Source organism: Pholis gunnellus (assembly GCF_910591455.1).
Source record: "Pholis gunnellus genome assembly, chromosome: 20".
NCBI classification, from domain to species: domain Eukaryota; kingdom Metazoa; phylum Chordata; class Actinopteri; order Perciformes; family Pholidae; genus Pholis; species Pholis gunnellus.
Genome location: NC_136547.1, coordinates 9012944 through 9039711, shown reverse-complemented (window position 1 = coordinate 9039711; position 26768 = coordinate 9012944). Strand labels below are relative to the sequence as shown.

At 44.5% G+C, this 26768-nt stretch overlaps 1 protein-coding gene across 1 annotated transcript; it reads right to left on the bottom strand.

Annotated features, from left to right (window-relative positions):
* Positions 1–61: 61 nt before the first annotated feature.
* dnajc13 (DnaJ heat shock protein family (Hsp40) member C13) lies at positions 62–26768 on the bottom strand. The gene is made up of 56 exons (XM_079181495.1): positions 26640–26768; positions 23780–23860; positions 18761–18836; positions 17839–17988; positions 17510–17551; positions 17207–17407; positions 16873–17079; positions 16556–16651; positions 16167–16258; positions 15787–15953; positions 15596–15675; positions 15331–15500; positions 14329–14428; positions 14134–14241; positions 13838–13993; positions 13677–13733; positions 13456–13577; positions 13194–13269; positions 12920–13015; positions 12674–12814; positions 11735–11752; positions 10736–10818; positions 10347–10500; positions 10067–10170; positions 9805–9964; positions 9638–9700; positions 9445–9546; positions 9169–9273; positions 8777–8979; positions 8571–8655; positions 8294–8448; positions 7758–7803; positions 7504–7658; positions 7181–7382; positions 6958–7073; positions 6750–6828; positions 6515–6650; positions 6243–6427; positions 6046–6120; positions 5814–5933; positions 4894–5289; positions 4696–4809; positions 4465–4581; positions 4171–4348; positions 3974–4065; positions 3790–3889; positions 3629–3703; positions 3432–3544; positions 3179–3348; positions 3033–3075; positions 2642–2815; positions 2209–2388; positions 1773–1913; positions 1539–1682; positions 1330–1429; positions 62–622 (listed from the first exon to the last, which is right to left on the bottom strand). The coding sequence occupies exons 2-56, from the start codon at positions 23845–23847 to the stop codon at positions 525–527; spliced, it is 6786 nt and encodes a 2261-aa protein (XP_079037621.1). The 5' UTR covers positions 23848–23860; positions 26640–26768; the 3' UTR covers positions 62–524.

Genomic DNA, 26768 nt, shown 5'->3' with positions numbered 1-26768 from the left:
GTGGATAGGTCCTGTGCACAAATGTGTCACAAACATGGCCAAGCATATCCTCTGTTCAGGATTTGGATAAAGTGTAGCCAATCAGGATATGACCCAGAGGAATAGGCTGATGGAGAACAGACAGTTAACTTATAAGATGCCTCAGTATTCCAATGTCTTTCTCATGAAAAAACAAAATCTAGAGTAAAAAATATATCCATACAAAAAGTAAACTCTTCTGTGTGTCATTGGAAGAAACAAGAAAAGTAGCACAGAAACAAAACAAACGTGGTCATCCGTTAAAACAATTTCAAAGTGTTTGTGAAGACTTGAGTGCCATTTGTAAGGGGAGAGGAGAGTGATACTGGAGGAGGTGTTGCAGAGATTTTGGTGACGGTCAATGACGGCCCGCTCTCCTCCGTCTTTCTCTCTCTCTCTATCTCTCTCCATCCCCTCGTCTGGGAGCTGGACAGTCCCTCTCTGAGCTGCAGCCGTTGAAGCAGCAGGGCAGTCTGGGTGCCTGAGCGTGACTGTGAGTGTGTCCATCAGCCTTGGTCTCCAATGTCGTTGTCCACAGGGGGTGGGACGTTGGGCATTACCGGGGTGCCAGTTCCTGCTGTAAGGTAACCTGCTACTCCTGGACCTACAGGTGACAGGAACATAGATACAAGTCAGACCAGGGGCTACTAGGTGGGATAGCCGGGGTGCTAGTGGTGAGCTACAATGATGAGCTAAACTATAAGACTACTTTACGTATGGAGGCGTGATCACTACACTGACTAAGCTTTTCATTTTCAACTTTCCAGGGTATTTGTGCTAGCGATTAGTAATAGTTGGTGGATGGAGATGAAGATGAAGTTAGCGATTTTGAAGATGGAGAGGTGGGAATGGAAAATTAAAGTGTGGGTCAAAGATGGAGGTAAAGGGGCAAGGAATGGCAGTAGGAGCGAGGTCAACGTCTACCTGCATCAGAGCAAGAGAGAGGAGGGCTGGGAGGGCCCAGCTTAGGAGTCTAGAGCCCACCTCGCAGTGGGCTACTGGCGGCCATGAGAGAAGGAGTGGATACCCCTGAGGAGGAAACGAGGAGGACAAAGAGGAAGGGAAGGGCAGAGCCAGGAAGTTATAGGACGTGGAGACAGAAAGGGTCTCTGGGTTCAAGCACAAGTGAGGAGTCAGCAACAAGGTGGTGTCAGGATAAAGCAAAGCGTTAAGATTCAAGAACAGCTCAGCGAAAGGCACACAAGACTTACCTTTGAAACACCGACAGGGAAATCATTTCAACAGCTGTGCTTGTTCGGAAAATGTCCGAATAGTGTTGAATAGCAGGTTAAGTTTATAGGAATACTTTACCTGTCAGGTAACCTGCGGTCTGAGACTCTGAGATGAAAAGATCATGTTTCTGGTCTTTGAAGGCACTCCACACTGAAGACTTGGCAAGAATCTCATTCACCTGCAAAGAGTTTCAAATAATCAGTGTGATGTAACTTTGAACAATTAACAGGACTGATCATTGAGTGGTTTTTACTGATAATGCTGCTGGTCATGTATTCCTATCGTACCTGCTCTCCATACTGCAGACTGCGAGTCATGGACTTGAGAGCCTTTACTATCTGGGCCTTAGTGGCTGAAGGGTTGTCTAATGTCTCCAGGCCGATTCCTTCCAGCAGCTTCAGGAGATATGGGACCAGCTCCACTCTGAGAGCCTGTTCAGTTCATTGATAAAATATATTATTATTATTCAAACATGATGTACACAACAAAAATCAAAGTAATAAATAATGGTGACAGTTTACCTGGGCCACTAGTTCCGTCTGCTCTTTCTGGAACATGCGGTTGAGAGCTTCACAAGCTAACCCGGCCATGTCAGCCCGAGCTTTCATCCCAGTCATGAGGGGGCCGATAGTCTCCAGAGCAGACATGGAGCGCACACACAGCTAGACAAAACAAACACAAACAGTGTGTCATAGTCCAGAAGGGAGACAGCTGCACTATAAATTGTTTGTTGGCAAACCTTAAGAAAGCAAAGTGAGACTGTGAATATTCGTTAACACATCAACTCTGGTCTCTTCGAGTGTGAATCCTTAAAGGGATTTAGTGTTGTAAACACAAACTGAGACACAGTATTGCTGTTAAAAGTTTGCAGTGGTCTTTGTGTGAAACCAGTTGCAGAAAGTCGTGAAAGCTTAAAAAAAAAAAAAGTCTGCTAAATATGCACGTTTGGCTCCTCACCTCATTGTCTGACAGCACGTGGATGAGACGGATGGAGCTCTTGGGCACGGCGTTGTTCTTGTGGTTGAGTGCTGCCAGGACACGAGGCAGGTGACCCAGAGGAGGAACCTGGTCGGCCAGCTGGCTCTGGGAGCTGAACAGACAGACTGCTGCCGTGGTCACGGTCTCCAGGGCCTCACCCTGCAGGAGATCACAGGAAGAAGTGAAAACGTCAGTGTAAGAACTAGAGCTGATCTCGACCAAAGACGGTCTGAGTGAACGAACACGACTTTGTCGACTTAAAACTGAGTTTCTCCGCAAAGAATCACACAAAAGTACCACTTTAAATCTTGTGCATAACAGAGATGTGCTCTGAGGTTTGTTGGACATAAGTCATTCAGCCTGAAAAAAGCATTACAAATGTGTGTTTGTGTTTCTCAGCAAGGACGCTCACATTGGGGTTGTTTTTCTCTAGCAGCTCAGTCAGGGTCTCCAGAAGAGACACCAGGAACTCTCGTGGCTTGCGGAGCACCCAGCCTGGCTGAGCAATAAAGATGCGCAAGAAGACGCCACCAACTTCTAGCTCGCCCTGTCCGGCACCATAAGCCACGGTGAAGTCCTCTGGCAACTGAGCACACAAACAAAGAATCTATTGTCACATTAAATCATACACAACAACATATTCACTACTGTTTTTGGTTTGTTTTGTCTGTAATGTTTTTCTTGTGTTGAAAATGGGCTACAGCTGCATTGTGTTGCGCACACCTGTGGTGCATAATTACAATAAATTATCCTTGAATCCTTTAATTACTGTTTTATTGCAAGTAATATACAATTACACTTACTTTCCAGTTCACATCAGGATTATCCTTCTGCTGTTTAAAGTGCCTGGAAAAAATAAATAATATGAGACAGTTGAGATAATCCAATATTTTAAACTACTCAGCTAGGTGTTGGTTAAATAAGGTATTGAATTGGGCTCATGTCATACTCAAGCATCATCTCCCGGACAGTTGTGGACACCGTCTCCCTCGAGGAGTCATTCCAGATGAGCTCAGGGTTTTCGTGCGTTCCCTCGAATATGTGCACGGCTGCCTCAGCGTTGTCTCTCATGGCGTCCATGAACACGCCAGGAAGGAAACGGATCAGCGTGAGACGCACCTGGCAGAGATGAGGATATATGGGATGACGCAAGGGGGACATTTATCTTTTAAACGTTTCTATTCATATCTGTCAAGACTGACCTTTGGCCCGACCAGCTTGTCTGAGGTCATCTTGGAGAAGAGCTCTGCAGTCTGCGTGCGGACTTGGGGATGTGTGCAGTTACAGAAGAGGTCTAGCAAGTAGATCAGAGCACCTGGGGAACAAATGGTTTAACATGAGCATCTGTGCGCTCACAATTCCCACAAATATGTAGAAGAAATGAAAGAATTACACTGACCTTTAGCCATAGCCTCTTTGACTATCTTTGTGTTAGAAGTCAGTGCATACAAGGTTTCCAGCACCATTTGTCTGCCTGAATGATGCACAAAAAAAACATGTTAGTCCACAGAAAGTGGAGAGCAGAGAGCAAGAATCGTAAGTCAATGATCGTATTTTTACTGGAGGGGAGCGAGTGCAGCAGCAACAGAAGGTTGGACAACACCAGCGACTCGGCAATGTTGCTAACGCATTCTTGGTTTGACGTCACTGTATTCACAACCTGCAGAGGAAACGCATTATGGGTAAAATGCACAGACATTGGGAACCACAGTCATAATTGGATATCAGGACCGAGAACCTCTACCTCCAAAACCAGCTGCTGTACTCTGCCAGCTCCGTGAACCCGCAACAAAGAGAAGAGCAGTTTGAAATGGCCGATGCACTCCGACTCCGAACCTGAAATTATACAAAGACGACAGCTTAGAAGAAGTTAAGACATCTCAATAAAACAACAAAACAATAAAACTACAAAGTAGAAGTGGAGGAAGTGTCATATCTTACCGGGGTTGTTCTTGATGACATTGCGGAGAGCCTCCAAAGCCATCTCAGCGAAGCGGAGCCTCTCGGCGTGCTGCTGGGACTCCACTTTGTTACTCTGACTCATGGCCAGCAGAGTGTGGAGGTACTGGGCCTGGGAGCCTACATAGTCCAGAAGACTTGCTGCGAAGGCTTTGGGGTACTAAAAACAGAGATGGAAACACATTACAGCATTACAAAAAGGTTTGGAGTCTATTTTATGTTGCAAATAAACAATTAAATGTGACAAAAATGGCACTATGTTGTTCTTTTACTCACCTCAAGAGGAAAAGTCGGTTGCTCATTGTAGACCCGCACAAAGATCTCTCCAACTATCAGCTCTTTGCTGTGGTCAGTGAACACAAACTCTGCACCAAAGCTTTTATCATTTTCTCCCTGTAAAGAGAGCACACAAAGGATGCATGAATAACTTTTTTTTTTTACTCCCGACATAGCTCATATCACGAATATCTATATACTGATCAATGATATTAAACATGTTATTCATACCCTCTTGATGTTTCCCTCCTGTTGACCCTCCAGGAACTCCAGCAGCTCGGCTCTTGTTCCATTGTTCCAGATCAAGTACGGGTTCTCTGAGTTGCTATTCAGCAGCTTCAAGACCTAAATGCACAACAGAGCACTCAGCTTGGTGTTTATGTATGTAAAAGCTCGAGACAACCCTCCCCATCCACCTGCACCACATACCACAGCAGGAGATCCCGTTCCCAGCTTCCTTGAGATGTATGGCGTCAGCATGGCTGCTAAGCTCTTGCGGATGGTGGGGTTCTCCGGAGGCGTGCCCTCAATGCCGTTGGTCTCTGAAACAGGATTGTTCCCGTCGGGGGTGTTTGGTGTCTGGGCGTAGCCTCCCAGACGGCTGAGCGCTACCAGGCTGAGCTTGGCCAGGCTGTTTGCAACCTCCTGTTGGTTCGTGTCCTGGCTAGTCTGCACGCCGCTCTCCTCCAGAGTGTAGTCGTAGTTGAAGAGGTGGACCACCAGGTGCCAGAGCACACCGGCGTGGTACAGATGGGTCTGCAGGAAGAAATCCACGGCGAAGGAGCTCACGCACTGTACTGCCAGGTTGGCAGTTTTCGGGAGACCCTGAGAGGAGGCGAGGGAGAGAACATCAGGAAGCTGTCCGGTTGCAGAAAAAGTATAAAGCGGACATCAGTGGTGCTCCATGTCGCATTTAAATATTTCTAAATAAATAGCAGATAACGGGACCACAAACGAGAGTAAAGGTGATGCCTCAATGGAGCTCAATCTGTAATATATTCATCATTACTTTCAAATGAAATATGTAAATTAAAAGGAAATATTTCAACTCTTTTCAATGCAGTCTCTTAAAAATGGATGCATGAGCTGTGCTAAAGATGCACTTCCAGCATGTTTATTCTCATTAGTGAAGCAAAAGAGGGAATCTTAAATGTATAGAACATGGATATTGTTTTGCAACAGCAGCCTCTAAAATGCCAGAATACCGGCATATTTTTTTTATATGGTTTGAAATCTCACAAATAATCAAACAGTGACATATTGATACTGAAGAACTGTGCAAATAAAAGATGTTTCTTTGTAATTCTAGACAGAAAACTCAGAAGATTAAACAAAGAGTGGGCTCTCACCTTTCCATAGAACAAGATGTGACAGAGGTCCCTGATGATGTTGGGCAGTTCGATTATCTTTTCCCTGCATTCCTCAAACTGGGCTGCTACACTGTAGCACCTACAGACGTGCCCGCACACCTGCAGCACATTCAAGTATCGAAAAAAAGTTGTTATTGAAATCCTTACAAGCAGTACTGCGTTCATGTCTAGAGAGAAAGGCGAGTACAGGTGAATAAAGACTCATTTGTACCTGTACAGCCATGTCATCGGGCTTGCTGGATGCAGTTAAAACAGCAACACACCGAGAGAGAGCCTCCAGCAGCACCTGATTAAATACAGGAAACAGTCATTTATTCAGTCAACCCGCAGTGCACCAGTCCACATGTAGATGGGCAGCCGTTTCATTTGGACTGCTTTACATTTGAGGATTTGGGACTGCGCGCATACCTCGATGCCGTTGTCGCGGCGCAGCTCCTCTGCATTAAGAGCCGAGCAGTTGACGGTGTGGAAGGCCAGTTCGGCAGCAGCAGGGAGCAGAGGGGAGGATTTGGAGAAGAGCAGAACATCCTCCGTTTCCATTGTGATTGTTTTGATGAGCATGGGGTAACCGGCGTATTTGTACGGTTCCAGTTCTGTTACAGACAAATAGGAGGAGGAGGAGCAGTATTAGTTAAATGTTATGTTGTTCATTCTGTACACATATATGGCTGTGTGCAAACCTTCTTTGTGCCGGTTGAACAGGATGCTCTGAGCTTTGAGGATGAGGATGATGTTCTCTGGGTCGGGGCCGTCCAGGATTCGGGCAGACTTTGTGCAAAGGAACTCGTAGGCTTTGTTGACTTTCTCAAACATGTCCTGAAAGACACAAGTTGAAATTAAAATCGATGGATGAATATATGATATGCAAGCCCGTACATACATACATATCATGTCAGGGATGATTGTAACACATACCCTGCCCTCTGGGTTCTTGTCTGGATGGTACTTCTGCGCCAGTCTGAAGTAAGCTTTCCTGATTTTACTCTCCTCGTGCCTGAAGACATAAATTACCATCATTTCTTCAGTCCTGCAATCTAAATCCACATTATCCAAGTACAACATCCACATAAATTGCTTTCAAGGATATTCAGGATACAAAACGAGTAACAACAAGGCCACTCACTGCCCCTGTCCTTTAGGGAGGTTGAGGACTTCGTATGCATCGTCTACAGACATAGAGGGAGGCTTTTTCTCCACCTCCCGCTTCCAGGCTTCAAGGGTGTCTTTTAGCAGCTTCACCTGCAGGAATAATTGAGGTGAATCACAAATTTAAAGACGCTAGGGCAAGAATGTTTTTAAGGAAGTACAAGCTTGGGTATATAAGGAAAAACAAAAAAGAGACGTACAGCGTCTCGAATGGGCCAGTTGGGGAAGCGGATGGTGTCACACAGATGTCTGAGGTAGTAGATGTTGCAGAAGAGCTCGTTGTCCAGCTGAGGGAAGCTGACCACGGGGATGGGGCAGTACTGGTAGAGGGCCCGCGTGTTGCTCTGCAGCCTGGGGCTGAAGTCAGCGATGTGGGCAGCGATCTTCTCGATCATCATCCGCCTGAAACAGAGAGTTTAAACACAATCTATTTACATTTCTATAAACCACACGTGCACTTCTAAATATCTCAACATTGCCGTTTAAAGCACACTAATTAGACATGACAGAGACTGATACCGACCTCATCTCGCTGCTCCAAATGGCTTCAGGTGTGTCAAATTCTCCAAGAAATATTTCTGAGAAGCGTTCAGCCTCGTAGTTCTCCAGATAACACACCATGGCCTCAGGCAGCACCGGTCCCAGAACACTACGCTGCACTATGTCCTGACCCTTAGACTGGGGAGGAGGACCAACAGACAAGTGTTATTATTTTCAAAAGGAGGCTGGATTCATAGGATACAATCTGTTGTAATTAATCCATATCAGAAACTTTACCTCCTCTGATTTGAAGGCTTGTTTCAGATGCGTGTACTTCAGGAACCTTAAGAAACCACAGGAATGTCTTTGAGGTCAACATCAATAATGCATGTTACTGGTACCAATGTGTAATGTTCTATTGTTGAAGAAGTCGGCACAATAATTGGCACGCAGGAGCTTTCTTTAGCAGATATCTATGACAGACATGTTTTGCATAAGGCACGGTCGATCTTAGGCAGCTCTCTTCTGGGTGGAGATACAGGTTCCTCAGGGTAAAAAGCAATGGGTTTAAATGTGTCTTTGTTCCAAGTACAATTCCCTCTTGAACATTGTGCTATGTATCACGCTACTGCCTAAGCCCAACCACTTTTTAGTGGTCCAATCAAATGTAACAGATTTGAATCCCTCATGTAATTATACACAGCTCAAACATTCCGTTCCCCTGAGGAATACTTGGTGCAGAAGCTAAAGACCCTCCATCTTTCGTTTTACTGGGACTTTAAAAATGTCTGGGGATAACTTTATCATGTTTGCATGCTTGTGTGTGTTTTCACCTTGCGACAGGAAGCACGTTGGAGCCCGTGTACATCATGATGAAGAAGAAGATGCCAGTTAAATAGAGGCGCTGCAGATTCGGGTTGTCCTGCATCACCAGGTACAGAACGTTGGCCACCTTTTCCACCAGGATGGGGTCAAATGTCAACAGCAGCTGCAGGAGGGCAAAAAGAACGGGAGACGATCAACATGTCGTTTCAGCAATTCACCAAAGTGGATATGACACCCATTGTGTAGACAAAAAACAAAAAAATCTGATTCAGATGGTGTAATTACCTGGACAATGTGAGGGAGGCAAGCGTTGTCACTGATCATCCTCTTGATTTTAGGTAAAGGACGGATAATGGCATTATCTGCGTCCCTGAGTAAAACAGAGATAAACCAAAGATCATCACACAGACACCTCATTGCTTTATGGAACGATACCATGATACCGTATGAAAGATATTTCCAAACAGAGAGGTATTTTCTGCTCTACATACCTGCTGGGGTAGTAGGAGCACATGGTGATGAGCATGTTAAGGATTAGTGTAGCCAGGTCGGACTCGTTCATCACTGCCTGTCCAGTGGCCAGGAGGCACCATTTAAGCTGTGGGATGGCCTGCAGGGGGCGCCAGCCATCCATCCCCTGAGCCCAGCAGCGCGTCTTCGCCGTCAGGACACCTGTGCTCCAAAACTCCTGCATCTGGAGACGGAAAAGTAAAAACGGAAAACAAATGATAAGCAGTGGTGGCTGCATGAGTGATGTTCTACCAGTTACAAGCTACTAGTACAGAGTTCCCTCTATAGCTTTTTCCACTCACACCGATCACGTAACCCAATGCCCTATTGTGCATTCTCAGCCAGTGCTGGACATTCTAAGAAGATCACAAACCTCCTCATAACTGAAAGGTCCTCTTCTTTCCTTGTCTGCGTTGCCAAAGTACCACTCTTTCTCGCTCTCCCTCTTCATGTCTGGCGATGCTTCCAGCACGTTGCTCTGTGGAAATAAAGAAGACCGGACAGATTATCTACATTTTCACACAAGGGTCAACATTGGATTAAAGCTCATCTATAGCTCATAAAAGACGGCAACATCTAGTGTTATGTGTGATTAGATCAAATCAACAGAGACATTATGTTCACATAACATGAATGGCCATATTTATACCTGTAGGGGCACAGTAGCTCTGTTGGTATGCAGATGAGCCATGGTGAGCAGATCCACCAATATACGCACTCCATTCGAGTCCATCACCTCCTTCACATTTTTCTAAAGAACAGAAAATGAATCATCACTCGAGACAGAAACATGGGTTCAATGAACAGGCAACTCTAAGAGGCTGCTGCTTTCAAAAGCTTACCCTGTTGAGAATGAGTTTGTTGAGGAAGATGATGAGTCTGTCTCTTTCCAGTTTGTCTGTACACTGTAACATGAGAGTATTTGGGATTTTAGGATTAATTAAAAGACATAAAACACTTCCAGTGCATTACATATACATGATATCTTGCAGTAAGAGTTTGTACTCACTCTGTCCAGCATGCCCACAATGTATTTTGTGTCTGTGAAGGGGCCAATCTCATTGTAGCACTTCCCGTAGACTATAGCGAGCGCCTGCAGGCACAGGCACTTCATCGAGACTTTGGGTGTAAGCAGAAAGCGATGGTAGAGTTCATTGAAGAACTCATATCTAGGAGCAGAGAGAGAGAGAAGCATGAAACATCTTTTTGGATTCAGTACAGATTGATGATATTCGTGCAGCTGGTTGGGTTGTTGTGCATCGTAGTCTTACGATCTCTTGATGGCATTCGATTCGTCATTTTCATCCTCCTCAAGCAGCAAACGCAGGTAATAATCCCCGATCTTTATCTCATCTGAAAGGCACTCGTATTTCACCTGCGAATAAGAACATAAACGTTGCTCACAGTGTATATATATATTCCCTTTAGAAATAACTAAACTATCACGATATACCAGTGTGGGGTAAATCACAGATATTGATGGTTATGATCAAATGAGAGCCATGAGATCCAGACAGCAGTGAGCGTTAAACAGTCTAGCTGAGCACAAACCTCAAACTCCTGGTGGTTCCAGGAGATGACGGTGGCACTGCCGAGCTCGCGGTCCACGCTGAAGGCGCGCATCTCCCCCTCCAGAGCGTCTCGCAGCTCCTCCCTCGTCCTCAGGTTCCAGATGAGGTTGGACCGTGCATGGTCGAGCTGGAATCTTGAGAAAAACAAAAGCAGGTTAGGATTGTTTTAGAAAGTGTTGGTTTAACAGCTTGTTTAAACATTAAAATATAGAAAATGCAGCAGCTCATGGAAGGCCTGAATTAAAAGGTTCTTTAAGCAAGACACAGAGGCATAAAAACCTGGACTCTACACTCACTCCCAAAACAATTGAAATCAGGATGATGTGCAATAGTATGGAGTCAACAAAGCTAGAATATGGCTTGTTGTACCTGTAGTAGAAAAGCTCCCAGTTGACTTCAATCTTTATTCTCTGGCGTCTCTTCCTTAAGATGACCGGCTTTTGGTTTGGATTCTGAAATCAAAAGGAAAGATTTAAAACTTTGAGGAGTCGCCTCCAGTCAGTCATTATTGTTAACAGCATTCAATTTTTGTTCTTTTACAGCTTATGGCATAAAACGAGTTGTGAAGTTGAAATGGAAACAACACGAGTATTACTTTAAGGACAAAGACACCAGAAATGAAATAAATGGCACCAGTATGGAGAAAAAGGTAACACAAATGTTTTTGAGGATGGAGAAAGGCAGATATTAGGGACAAAAAAAACATGACAAAAAAAACAATGTCATCATTATCATCATTATAGAAAACAAGGTTATGAAACAGAAAAACCAAAGTGGGATCCCAAAATTGGATGTGTTCTGTAATTGTTGCTGGGCGAGACAGAGATGATCATGGTTCTCATTAATCTGTGGCCTCTCAGGAGGATGTTGCTACTGGAGCCGTACAACCTTAATCAGCACATCACTTATGATTTGGAAGGTAAACAAATTCTCTTTTTGGTGCCATAAAGCAATGAGGTAAATTTCCTGCCTAAAGGAAAATGGTGTGAGCGATGTAAAATGATAGAAAACAGTTCCAGAGGCTAAACAGGAAGCTTGGAAAAGATCCTTCCCTTTATGTTAATTACACTCATGTCTCAAACTAAAAGTGGTTATTATTTACTGATTACAAAACACCACAGGTACTCTGAACATGTCCTCTATTGACAGCAGGACAAGAAGAGACATGTTTAAATCTTGACTTTTTCTTTTCCTGCATCTATTTGATGACACCTGTAACAATCCCTCGTAGACGATAATAGTTCATCGCCTGGCTGAGTTTAAAAAACACACCCAATGTGTCACATGAAGATTGAAAGATGGTTTCATCGAGAGAGAGAAAGAAGATGGAAAGTGAAGCGCATGGATCCATTGGTCAGTCCTACTTACCAGGTTATTTCTGTCCTGCTGCATTGTTTGACAGCAGAGAAACCACACAAGACAAGGGGAGGGGGGGGGGGGCAGATACAACACAGAGATATGATTGTTCCTCGGATCAAACATGATTTGAAACAAAAAGAGTTACTAAGAGATTCACACTGAAAAAAAAAAAAAAAAAATCACTAAATCCTTCATATTTTATTAGCTGACTATCCGCTAGATTGATATATTTTCCACGGTTACATGCTGCTAACAACAAAAATACATGAAAGATGATTCGGGAATGTTCAGTCAAAGCAAGCTAATCAAAAGATGTCGTTGGTCAGCCATTTTGAGACATTCAAAACAAAAAGGAAGCCGGGTGATTTTCTGGTAAATTAAGTGAAGAGGCTTTAGCTTGATTTTAAAGTGCATTTGATTTCAGTTTTGTAGAAACATCAAAGAGCAGGCAGCAAGGTTTCATTCATCAGTTCAGAAGACGCCACCAACCTCAGCCCACCCACACACTTTCTATAAGACTGACTCACACAGGCTCAGTCTGAAGCACCTCACGCTGACTATGTGCAATTATCCTAACAAAGGTATTCTATAAAAGAAAGTGACCTTTGAATTCAAATAACACCTGCCTGTAATGGAAAACATGAAAATGTGCACAAGCAGTTTCAACAGCAGATATGCAAGGAACAGAAAAAGCATACGATTGTATCTTGACATGTACCGTTTCCCCAAAGTCAGGCAGCGTCAGAGCAGATGCCGCTCTGCATGCAGAAATAAACAGCAGCAGCTGAAAAGGGTGTTATTGAGTCTGCCTCTGCAGCAGCGTTCAGCGTCAGCAGGAGGATGCAACAGCTAGAGACACCTGAGCAGACAGCAGCAGCAGCAGCTTGTCTGATTGATAACAGGGAAATCAGCCCCTCAGCCTCTTTACAAAGATAAATATATCCTCACCTCCTTCTGGGCTATGCCCATTTTATCCCTCCAGTGCATCAACACTATATCGGTCTTCTCCTTGGCGAACTTCTCCACCTCTTTGGCTGCTTTGCCGGCTATCCGCTGCCACTCGGGCACCTTGTTTCGATTTAGCTGGTCCTGGGGGAAACAAATATAAAATTATAGACGGCAAATACCTTCTCATCGAGCCGTTTGTTCACTCTGCAAACATGTACAGCTGTGATGCGATGTTTCTGCAGATACCTGGGCTAGTTTCAAGTTGTCTCGGATGTGCATTCGATCCATATCTTTCTCCGGGACTGGATCGGGACTGTCCAGGTAAGCCAGCAGGCCTGTTGGCTAACAGCGGACAAGACAAAGCGAAAATGGGTTCAGACTTAAACAGGGGGCCTCCGCTGCCAGAGAAAGGCATTGGCCTACATCCTGGAGTACTTTGCCTGCATCATATTACACTGATGGCTTCTGTCACGGGCATCGAACCTTTTAAAGTCTGGACCGGGCTGATCTGTAGACTTACCAGTATCCTTTTCAGGAGGTTCATGGCAACGGGGTTTTCTGCCGTCCAGAGTCCCACCAGGTGACGACTCAGCTGCCTGAGAAATGTTACAAGTTGTTGGTTTGAGAACACATCTTCTTGTTTATCCACTGTAGAAACGTAAGCCGTCTACCATGACATACAATGAGTGTTCTTCTTACTTAAATAGAGAGAATTAACTAGCTGCTGGTACCAACAAATCCAAATCATTGTGTGTGAGTGTGTGGATTTATTGAGGTTGGACCTGTTGGTAAGCATCCGCTGGTCAGCGCTGACGGTGAACAAAGAGGTGTGCAGATGCCGGGGAAGAGCCCCTTCACTCAAGGCCAGGTCCTGCATCTTGGTGGCTATTTCCTTGTCTCCCTCCTACATTCAAACAAACACAGGTTTGGTAAAGATCATAAAGCATAAAGACTTTCTAATCATCGCGAAATTATCGACACCGTAAACCACAGAAAGGCTGACCTCAATAATGGCCTTCATCACCAAGCCGGCCCCCTTCACTATTGCCATTGAGGGATGCTAAAGATAAGGACAACACAATTCAACACACAAGCATCTACTGAACTTATATCATATTACCATCTGAATTAGGGTGGAAAGGTTGAGTCACATGACTCAACTACCTGGAAGAGTTTGAACAAGGTGCGTCCATCAGAGGCAACCATCTCCAGCAGCATGTCAAACTGCTGCCCCTCTGTGGTCTCACTGTAGGGGGCGCAGAGGGCAAACGTTAAGAAGTCCAGTAAGGAGCTGATGACCAGAGCTCCCGTTCCATGGTCCTGAAAACAGAAAGAAAGAAAAGGGAATGAGAGATTTACGATACAAACTAAAACATCCAAACATGAGATTTAAACAACTTTTGTACTTGAGAAACTTCTACATTCTGCATCCAGCTTGCTGACAATAACATGAACTATACCACATTAGTGATGAATTTTTCAAGGAGATTTTCCAGGAACTTCTTGGAGGACAGCAGAGAGGCCTTGTTCAGCTGCTCCTGCCTCAGGTCATAGTCATCGTGCATCGGCTGCAAAGAAACACACATGTCTCAAACTGTCAGATAAAAGACAAACCCGATAAAAGGCTGATGTGCAGATATTTAGGGGACACTTACACACATAAGAGCACAGAGCATGTCGACAGCAGCGTGCGTCACACTGTTGTTGTTCCTTTTTAAAGCTTTTACCGTCTTTACTCCCAACTTTTCCCTGAACCTAGAACACACAAACAAACATTCACAGATTTACCAACGCCACCAAGACGACCGTGCCTCGAAAACGTTAATCACAAACAACAGAAACGCAACATGATACAAACAATACAAATAATGTGTTATTGAAAAAGAGGTCTGGGGTTGGATACACAAAGAATTCATTGCTTCAGAAGAGGCTTGTTGTTTCTTTTGCTCATACGGTGTCACATCTCCTACTGAACCGAACTACTGAGTGTAACAATATGAAAGAGGTTTCCCTTCAAGCGGAAATAAACCATTCATTTCTTTGTAGTGATCCGTGTCTTGTTGGTTGTTTGAGGGAAACACCAAGCTACTCTGGCAATGAATCTTCCAGGAAAACCAATTCTCATTTGCTTCGCAGGAACAAATAATAAACAGTAAATACAGTTCCTCTCATACATCTCAGTGACCCGAAAAGACTATGGGCTTCTTAAATATTGTGATGTGCAGGAATACAAAAGGATAGAATGGGCAAAGCAGACAGCGGGAGAGAAAACATAAAGAGTGTGAGATGTCGAGAGAGGAAGGTCAAGGCAAATCGAGGCAGACAGCTCTACTGAACACAGTGAAGGGACATAACCTCCCTTCTGAAGTGCCTGTCTAAAAGCCTGAGATGAAAGCAGAACAAAGATAAAAGAGGAGAAGGCTGATCGATAGACGGCAAAGAGAGACTTTGGGAAAGAGCAAGAAGGATAAGAAACAGAGACAGGCAAAAGGGCAGACTGAGATGTATGGATTCATATTTACGTTGCATCTGTGACTCCAGACCCTTGACCAGACCTTGGAATGACAGAGCATGCCCGTTACCAGCAGCTCAACACAAAGTACACTTCAAAGAAATAAAAGCAGGAGGATACAATGGGACTACTGCTGAATTCTTACTTGGGCAGCTGGGTAAAAGCCTGGAAGCCCGCCTTGGAGGCCACCAAGCGTCGAATGGCCTGGAAATGGCTCTCCAGCTCAGTGTTAAGAGCCGGCAGCTCGGCCTCCTGGGACAAAAGAGCCAGGATGGCGTTGTTGATGAGCTTCTCTTTGTTCTCAGAGAAAATACCCTGAAGAGAACAGAGAAGAGAGATAAAGACGGGGAAATTAGTGTGAATTCTACTCTGGTCGACTAACATAAATCACGTGGATTGAACACACTCACATCTTGGGTTACTGCGTGCAGCACTCCACTGTAGGAGACGTTGGCGTTGAATCTGAACACTGCATCTGCGAAGTTTCCATCTGAGCAAAGGAACGAGGGGTGGAACCGTTAAACAAGAGAACATACAGGTATCAAGAACAATAACAAAGACATTTTTCTTCAGTCTCATGAGATGAAGTGCTTGAACTCACTAGGAGGTGCCGCCAGGAATTTGAGATGCAAACTCTCCACCTCCTCGTCCACGGGCATGCTCAGTAGGCCCCACCTTTGCCCTCGCTGCGTGGGGGCCATTTTGACGCACACGTCCCTGTTGCCTGATGCGCGGACTCCATCGAGCAGGCTGGCTAACAAGGAGTCCCTGCAGACGCACAGACGCAGCTTGAATGCATTACAAACGACCAGTGAGCACACAATAACAGGAGAGTGTAAAGGCTGAGCAGCAGACTCGTGCACGCGAGCAAATTACTCATCGTATAAATGAGGTCATTACAGGAAAAAAGGCTAATGAGAACATTTAATGAACCCACAGGGCCTGTGGTGTCACTAAACATGAAGATGGGTGTATGTGTACCTTTCTGTGGAGGAATACTTTCTGATCTGACCTCGGATGAATTCAACTGTAAACACCTGAGGGTTGTCTACGTCACAGATGAGAGCAAATACCTGAAGGGAGATGATACAAGAGGATAAGAGGGAGGGAAACGTTTACTCCAAACACACACACGCACACACACACGCGCACACACACACACACACACACACACACACACATACACACACACACACACACACTCAAGTGCTTTCATCCAAGCTGCTAACTTGCAGTGAGGCAGCTCATACATAATGAAACAAAGACAGACAGTTCTATTAAGATCCATCTTCAGAGGAGTACATGTAGTGCCCGTACTAGTACTTGGAATTTTTGATGCCTTGGTGTCGCTTCAGTTTCTGAGTGCTCACCTCTCCGAAGGGTTTGATGGTGACTATGTTGTATGAAGCCGGGTCTCTCTCCACGAGACAAGTCTCCGTCAGGGCCAGAATACGCTTAACAGGCTCCTAAGGTCAGAGACAGGCAATTCATAACACTAACAAAACTGACTATTGTATTTTGCACTTTCTATATCTCCACTCTTCCCACTTTGTATTGCAACTAAGAGCAGAAGTAGGTCGACCCAAGACGTAACAATCTGTTAAGGGAGTCCTGGTGTGTCCCCGGGCCTCATGTTGAGAACCCCTACCGTACAGCACTGCAAGGAACAAGGAGAGGCGGTGCTAACCGGGTGTCGAGGGGTGACCTTCTGCACCACGAACTCGGCCAGCGAAGTGATGCTCTCGTCCGAGCTGTACTTCCCCAACCTGTCCGTCACGAAATCCTCAAAGGTCAGCGCCTCCTTCCTCAGTCGTAGCGTGATACCGATAAAGTTCCCAGCATGCTCTATGGCGCTGCGGATGATGTCATCCCGGTTCTCCGAGGCAAACAGATGCTGAGAGTAAAAAAGGCGACGGGGGGTGGGGAGAGGGAGGGAAAGAAAATGTTAGGGTCACACATTCAGGGTTCATACACATACTTTGAGGACAATTTGCATGCACAATAACTCCATGAACGCATACCAGCCTGCTGAAGCCCCCATAAAGGATGCAGAATCCTCCCTGGTAATCAGAGACCTCGACGAATCCCTCTACGTTTCGGTAGTCGTAGGAACACAACACCCGATTGGTGTGCGGGTCGATCTGGTCGATGCCGCCCGGTGTCACCTCTAAACTCACGGGCTTCCGCGCGTCACTCCAGTGGTGCTTGTAGCAGTTGTAACGCTGCGAGCACACGTGTTGAAAAGACGTTCATTTTGGTTGTCACCGCAGCGGCAAAACATATAGTTTAATGAATCATGTTTCTTTATAGAGCTCAGTACTCACCCTGCCAGTTATTTTCCCCTCTGAAAACTCTGTTCTGAATCTCTGTGAATAAGAAAAATAAATAAACAAAAAGGTTTAAGAGTTAATGTACACAGAATTCTCTTAAATCATCCCTTTTGTAACACTGATGAAGTGTTCTCTCCTCCTCCTCCTCCTCCAAACTATCTGCTGATTCATGTTTGTGATAAACACCTACAGTGAGTCAAAGGGCCTGTGATTTGCAAGCACTGCATTCCCAAACAGTGCGTTTTTTTTAAAGACAACACAGCAAAATGTGCAGCTATGATGCAAGCAGACCGTCGTGAAGTGATGCGAGTTCGTCTCCTCACCAGTGCTTCTGTGAGCAGCTCCGTCCGGTGCTCCGTTGAGAACTTGAGCGTTTCGGACTTCTTGCCGCCGCCTTTGCGGAATGTGAGGTTGAACTCTGTTCCCTGGCCTTTTCCTACCGGGCCGATACCACAGATGTCCCCGTAAGGCCACTGGTACCGTGGACGGCAACAACAGAGAGACAAACGCAGCGTTAGAGTCACAAACAAGCAGTTTGAACATGAAATAAGATGTTCTGGTACTTTAAGTCCTCCTATTCATTTATAAGCAGTATACAAACATCTCAATACTTTATTACACATTAGTATGTGTTTACTGCATACTGTAAGCTTGAATTATTGAAAGAATTATTAATTTGTTAATGTAACTCCTCCTGTGGAGGCTGGTGAATGAACATATAATGAATGATAATATAGAGAAACACAGTTGTAAGAATATAAAATATGTTTTTATAGGAGAATTTATAATTTCTGACAAATTCTGTACATTAATAAACACTTAAAATGACTTTGTACAACTACATTACAGTGTGTAATAAACATACATTTGTTAAATATGTATATACTTTTCCTGACTGAGGGGCTAATCGAGTAAGGTTTCATGCCTGATGGGTATCGATTAGGACATGTTTCATGCTCTAATCAGTGAAAACACAGGCAGTACTGTGTGTGGTTTTTGCGTGTGTATTTGCACACAAGAGGCAAAAAATACAACGTTTCAGCTTTTAGCAAAAGAGCAATGCGCCTCAAATGGATTTTCAACAGTCACATGTAATTAAGAACCGCACATCCCACGAGCGGCTGCGAGGCGCCGATAGCTTCCGCGATGAGGAGGTTCCTGAATGACTCTGGAGTTCCTGTGTGACGGGCTGCACACACACACACACACACACACACACACACACACACACACACACACACTGACCTGATTCGTTACTTCTAGCGTGGCAGGGTTGTAAGTGGTGATGCCGTGCGTCCCCACTGAGAAGACTCGCTTGTACCTGGAACGCAGAGATGGGATGAGTCACAAACGCGGCCCACGCATCAACCCACAACAGCACGGGGCTGTCGCAAAACATTCGCTGTGAACGCGTGTGGCGGCCTTTCAAACAGGTGGGAGGTAGCTGAAGCAAAGCCAACAAGGCCAGTTAGCTCAGAGCACTTGTGTTGTGAAATACGATGTCTCCTCATTTAAATAAAGCTCCATTACATCTGCAGGACGGTGTAGGACAGGTGACATCACTGGGGCTCAATTAACTTATGATATCATCCATACTACCACTTTATTATTATGTTTACAGACATTTTGATGAGGTAATGGTTGACATAAAGCACTGAGAGGCTAACAGCCACTTTCAAAGCTGCGATAGCCACACAGTTAGCTGAACTGAGCCTCATTAACATGCAGCTTTAATTCTCACCATTCAGTACATGTAATACCAGCTGTGACATCTGAATATTTACCCAGGATACCCTTCCCTTACTGCGAGGGAATTTGCTGTTCTTTGTGTGTATTTACCAGACTCTGTCTCTCAAGTGACTTTAAAATAAAAGGTTGCAACTTCTCGTACGTTAACCGTTTGTTAATGAGTCACTCTGACACTAAACAACTCACACTTATTCATTGGAAGAGCTGTGAGTGGGGCTTTCTCACACAGCAGGAAGGAAGTGTGAAATTCAATTTTGTCAATCTTTCTGCATGTTGAGTGAATATGTGTGTGTGTGTGTGCGTGTGTGCGTGCGTGCGTGCGTGCGTGCGTGCGTGCGTGTGCGTGCGCTTGATCGTTGCCAACACATTCTTTCCCAATTCAAAACATTCAGCCTGCTGTTTGATTTGAAAATGGATCATTTGTGGGTTTTGTAAAAAAAAAAACAAGGTTTGGTGAGGTTTTCAGATTTGGAGAGTGTTAAATGTAAAGATGTATTTGTATCTGGTATAAATACATGTTCATTCATGTACAACATGTTCTTGTCCTGCACACTGAACATGCTGACTAGGCTCTTTTCTTTCTTGTACATCCTCTCTGGGCCTGGACAACATTAAGAGGTCTGAAGCTACCAGCTAGTCCAATCAAAAAACAGTAAGTAACGGTAGTAAAAAGGAAGTCAAAATGAGAGGACACTTCCGCATAATGCATTCAAACTTGAGTACATGACTAACATAAACAGGTCAGGCAGCGGCCTGAGGCAAGGCTGCAGTGGAATATTAGGTTCAGGCAGATCCCACAGTCGGTCCTTCTATTTCACAATGATACACATGTCACGTCCTTTCTGCTCCCATTAGAAAGCCTGTTCACATATGTTCATTTAGTCCTAACCATCTATGCTACACACTGAGTTTTGCGTTTCTGTCATCTTGGGCCACGGGTCTGAGACCATGATCCTGATGTCAGGGTGCTGTCTCTCTCTCTCTCTCTCTCTCTCTCTCTCTCTCTCTCCAAGTCTTGACCTTGGTGCTAAGCGGCTGGTTTAACGAGGTGTCAGCACAAACTTAGTTAATTATTCATTCTCTGTGGACTGACCCCCCCCCCCTCATTATATCTTAGTACAAAGGCAATATCCAGCCCTCCCCGGCTAGCGTGTGTTTGTCTGTTAGGCTAACGATGCATCAACTCATATTTTTACTGTAGGTCACAGGTTTGTGTATAAAGAAGTCACTTTTAGTATCGGTTTCGTTTGAGCAGTTAACCAATTTCTGGCATTTTCATACACACTATATTTCAATACGCAAATGTTACAAGATTTAATAGACGTAGAGTTTGATTTTTAACATAATGAGATCAGGCATAACCTCGTAAAGATGATCATGAGGAACAGTCCTTTGAAAGATAACCAGAAAAACTGCTAAAAAATGACAGATTTTGTTGCTGAAGCGTGTCAATTACAGAATAAGAAGAAATGTGTCAGAGGCTCTCTAGGCGGAGGAGGAGCTGGAGCTTTGTCCAAAGACTTAGAAGCCAAATTCACCTGCTAAAATTAAATAAAGCCTGCACGTAGGAAGGTGGGATGAGTTGAGATTAAAGTGAATTTATTATAACATGTGGATACCGTAGGAATTTAAATAACCTTCCCAGAGTTTCTTCATGCTTCAGCTACAAGAACTCACGTACACATGACATGACCACCATCTTACAACACATGCTGCTGTGGTTCAGATTTCATACAAAGATATGAAAACGATATGAAAATCAACTAAGCAGAGATTTAAAACGACCTTGTGTTTGACAGCACCATGTCTGCTTGTATCATTTAGTTTGTTTGTCATAAATAAAGCGCAGTCACGATGTTCACGACTGGAATGAATGGAAACCAACGTCTTGATAGTATAAAAACATTCACAAACATCTTTAACAGTCAACCTTGACAAATGGTCAGTAGTGATGTAATGAATATGTGATTTGTGCTAAATGATTCAGAACAGAGGTCTAGTCCGTTAGTGCTTCCATACGAGGAGAAAAGAGAACTACAAAGATATAGTTTGTGATACTCTTCATTCAGCCGTACTGTACAGATCATCTTACAAAGCTTTTTCCTTCCACTTCAAGGGATTTCATAATGTATCACATTGAGCAACTTCCCGTCTCTGACCAACAACGGCCTCTCCTCTTTAAACAAAACTTCTCACAAAGACGACTGAGCTGAAGAGTCGTTTGACTACATAAAAAGCTCGGCCAACACGACAGGATCCCTCAGCAAACACTAGATCTCAGAGAATGAAAGAGTTCAGGAAGGAGAGCTGAATGTGAGCAACAGAGCCTGAAAAATACTTTAATATATGAAAATACAAGGAGAAAAGAGAGTTACAGTCCATCCTATGCACTGGTATGTGAACGGCTAGTGAAAGATGGAGCATCTAGAGAAGTGCTGCTGTGCTTGAAAACCCTAAAATGACAGAAAACTCTGAGATGAAAGTATATAAGTATTGTAGAAAAGTATCTGGGGCGGGATCGGAGGTTAACTCCAGTGATCTTGACTAATCTGATTACAACTGACACACTAAGAAACACTTGTTTGAGATGATTATGATTACAAGCCGACGCCTCATTTTCCTGCATGCATTTTTAATTTAACTGGATCTTTTTAAATCTGCACTTGACTCAAGACGTCCTCCACACAGGTTGAGGCTTTAAAGACGTGATGCTGAATACTGTTTAACATGGTCACAATTCAGCACTTTTTATATTAATGACCAAAGTGGCACACTGATCACAGATGAGTCTAAGAAACATGTTCTGTATTAAAAATGACGAGCTGTGCACCTCTAATCTGTGACACAGTGGAAGAAGAGGGAGCAGCCACAGTGAGCCGTTAGATGAAGAGCTTCAGGAGACAGGCTGCACACCTCCAGCATTTCAGGGAGGTAACCAACTATACTGTACTTTCACTTTAGCTGTTTGCAGACTCAATGCCATGAGCAGCGGAGTCAGGTCACGGCTGTGCACAGAATGACGGAAATTATTATTATCGGTTGAAACTGGGCGGTGCTAGCTTACGTAAGCGCACTTCATATCGTGTTTTATAGGACAAATATACGAAGAAATGTAGGTTTTGTAAAAGATTTGCATATATTGTTCAACAGTATGACTGGGGATGTGATGTAAAAATGGTGTGAAGCAAATTGAAAGAGGATATCTTGACACTTTCCTTTTCTGTTTGCCTGTTCAAGCTCTGTGTGCGTTTTGCGCTTTTCATTCAGCAGACAGATAACTCAGATCTACTGAATTGCGTTGGACACATTCACATGAGCCTGCTGTCAAAAAGCTCATCTCTGGTTGTCAGCAATTGTAAAACTGATGTCTGCAACTGTGGTTAAGCTCCACTGAAAAATCCCAGAACGACTTTCAGCACCAAATAAATGTATTTTTATGTCTCTCTCTCTCTCTCTCATCTCTTTGTTATCTCTCTCTTCAGAGAGTCTCCTAAATGATCTTTAAATGTTAATATCAATAAATGATGTCCCATGCCCGATGGAGATGCCTGTTCACCAGAGCTGGACTCAGGTCAGCGGACATGTGTCGACAAACGTTCCGATTGGTCTACGCCGTCCACCACACATACATCAGCGCTCGTCTCCGGCGGACACTTCAGGAAGCATTAGCAGGATGAAGCTCTGACGATGGCTAATGCTCTGCAGCCCTGCTTAAGTTACCAGAGTCAACGGCAGGCCTTAATGGCACAGAGACGTTTAGAAAGCAGGTATCAGTAATGTGATCCCACTGGCTCACCGCTCAGACTGCTCCATCCTTTAGCTTAAGGGTCGCCAAGCATCTACATCAAGTCTCGTCTAGTTTTAGGCCTGTATTGGCTTCAGTGTGTAATTTAGCTTTAATCTATTAAATGTAAATAGATACCCTACGCACTAGATGATCCAGGACATTGGGCCATCCGGACAGATGTTTACAGCATAGATACAGTTTGTTGGTCTTATTCTCCTGTAATGGACTCTAAACATGTTAGTACACATGAAAGAAGGCATATATCAGTGCACAGTACTTCACTGTACAGGGAAATGATGTCCTTACTCATGATGTAATACAATGCTCATAACAAACAGTAGATGTATAAGTGTACCATTGGGTAACTCATGTGTTTTGTGTTTTTGTATCCATACAATAAATGAATGTCAGCACACGGACGTCATCTTGCTGTGGACTAGTGTTCACTGCCATTATCTGTGTCTATGACAGCTCTACGTCACTAGTGCTGATCGGTGAGTGCTGACAGCGGTCTGCAGACCTGGCTGTGATAAGGAAGTCCACACAATGGAAGTACTGAGTCAGGATTTCAGGATTTTCCCAAACTGTCTTCACAAGGCGACGATGGGAAGCGTTCAGGTCAATGTTGCCTTGTAAAGCAATACAAAGAAAATGTGGAGTACACAATGCAACCAGCCATGAAAACCGATCAGCGGTGGGGTTAAATAACAAGACGTTGTGGGCCTTACTTTCCCCTCCAGGAGTGCTTGGTGGTGTAGAAACAGGCCATGTCTTTGTTTTCTTTGATGACATTCATCTTTTCACAGGACCTGCAACACAGAAAAGGGTTCAGAAGATAAATAGGTGGAAGCTCTTCATTTGAACTCGACTTTAGAGAACATTTTTAATTACACAACAGAAGGGAAGGATGATAACCAAAGCTTCTTCATGTCTCAGGTAATGAGTCTATAAGAAGTCACCAAATAACCTGCACCTTCACAGGTCATTACTACATCAAGTTTAGGTGTCGCACATTCCGATATACTGCAGCACACACTTCACACAGTCGCTCAACATTTTGCAGCTTGAAGGGAGAGACTCCCACCAGACTCTCTTCAGGAGTAATGCTAACGACAGAGTAGCCCCGTCTCTCCACGACTAACCGACTCCTCATCCGCGTCGTTAGTTCAGCTATGAGCCGTAGCAGTCAAGGCAGCTGGTAGCACACGACTTTTCCTTTTTTTACAAACCGCTCTCCGACATCCACGCTCTCCTCTTCGTGTGTGCATTTTCACGGGCTCACTCTGAAAAGAGGCAAACCTCAGCCAAACAGAGAGGAGGTAAAGGTCTTTCATCATAGCCACATACAAAAAAAACAACACAACAGTGCACCAGCTGAGCATGTGTCAATAAAGTTTGGTGCAAAGCCAGTGAGGCCGATCGATTGCTTTAGATAAACAGGGGTTAGCCCGTGTCTCAGTGTTCTGGCCCAGTGCATTGTTTGAATGAAAATCCTTGTAACTTTAACAGATGCACTCAAACCTGGACTTCAGATTTAAGTAGGATCCTTGTTTTTGTCACTAAATACAACCAGGACAGACCACAAGGCATCAGTGGGATGGTTGAGATTGATATTTTGTGACAGATCAAAAAAGATAAAGATGAAGGCATCAAAGACAAATCAGTCTAAAGACCAGAAAAGAGCAAACCGGGAGCATGACTGCCGCTCCTATCCTTACTGCAGTAATCTGCTGGCGGCTGCACTGTGACAAGGGGAACCTGTGTCAGCACTCTGGCAGGATCCTGGAAAAAAAAAATCAAACTCCTGTTTTTCTTCCTCTCCTTTTTTAGTGTGCGACTGAAGCAGGGAGACAGCAAAACAGACCCAAAATGATGGAAACCACCATTAACCGAGGGGACAACTGGACACAAACACAAGCTACCGCCAGGTGCCACAGCACTGGACGAGGATCCTTAAAAAAAATGAGCCAGTGTCTCAATAATTGATGCCTGTGCTGGAGAACCAAAAAGGTGCAAGGAACAGTCAAGAGCCAAGTTTTGCTTCACTGTTTAGTTTTTTTAAAGACTCATTCATGCCGCTGCATAATGAATCTAATCCAAAGCGGGGGGGGGGGGGGGGGGGGGGGGGGGGCGATGGAAAGCACAATAGGAGATGTTAGCAGCAAGCAGTGCACAGCGTGATTCTCTACTGCAGCAGAGGGCTGTGCAGTTTTTTATTTTTTTTATTACATTACTGGGTTGAGAGACCATGGCTGATTCCAGGACTGGGTCATGTGATCACCCCCTCCCACCTCTTCCTACTTGTATGCAGATGAATAGCACATTATTCATGAGTCGTCCTTGACAGAGTTAATTTAAAAAAAGAAGACAGTGAAGACAATGTAAATGGAACCAGGCCCAAAGCAAAAGCACACATTTGCATAATAACTTGCTCCAGACAGGTCTCACAACTTTTCAGAAACTTTAACAAACAGCTTTTTATTTTTTTTTAGCCGACCAAATGAAAACAAACTGTCAACTGCACATTACTGACTAACTAGATTACAGCCACAGGTTATATACTGGAAGTGTCGCGACAGTTCACACTCAATACCGTGTGAAGAGCTCTTTAGCCTATTTATGTCCATCCTGTTTTTCCACAGCTGCTGGGGAGAAAGAAAATAGTTGGATCACCTGATTCCTTTAGAAAAAGAACAATATAAAGAATATGAAAACTCCTCAAGCGTCAGTGTGGGTACAAGGGCCAAAGGATCATCTGCCATTACATCATTATATGGCCCTAACCATTTATACATCAGTTAAAATAGTCTTGAACATAAAGCTGTGACCACAATAAAAGCACATGATCATCTACAGGGGCTGACAAGGGCAGCTCCGGATCAATCACATATTAATCAGATATTCTATTAAGATTGGACACAGCCAGGGACATGGATGTTTTCTGCAATGTGGTTTTCCTCTTGCAAGCTTTGTCTGCACTTAAGACGTGTTGCAATGCCGCCTCTGTATTTGCCAATTACAATGAAGCAATCTCTCTGGCCACGTTAAAGTCGGGCACTGACCCTACTTCATCTTACATGGCTCTGTCATGTACCACCTGCATGCAAATTATAATAAACCTGCAGCTTTTTGACATGTTAAAAATAGACGTTGCAGGTAATGGGTGGAACGTAAATCCTTTTGAGGATGCACGCGGGGTCCCGATCTGTCAAGTCAATCCACGACGAGCAGTATTACCTGGATCTCAAGCGCTTAGACAAATTCTGCTTCATTGCAGCGGGCCTACACGGTTTAACCGGGGCTAAAAACAAGCACGACAGCACCGCTTTTAGCGATGTCGACACTGCCGCTGCTCCTCCTAACTGGAACACCAGCTAGCACAGACACGTATGTTAGCAGCGTTTGTTTGCCAAATGCAAAAAAAAGGGGCTGTGGCAGGCTAACGCTGGGGGTTAGCCACAAGCTAACAAATCACTCGGGTTCCTGTGGAGGAGCTAGCTAGCTGGTAGCATTAGCAGCGGGGTTCAATCAAGCAAACATGGAGAAGATGGCTTGAAGGCAGTGGCAGGTGGTAACGGCTGCATTTACCTGTAAACTCGCTAACGGGTGTTAGTCGTAGCCGTCCCACAGCCCCCCACCCTCCTCTGAGTGCGGTCGGGTGCTTCTCAGTTTCTCCCACTCTGATGCTGAAGGTGCTCAGTTACGCCGTATTCCCCC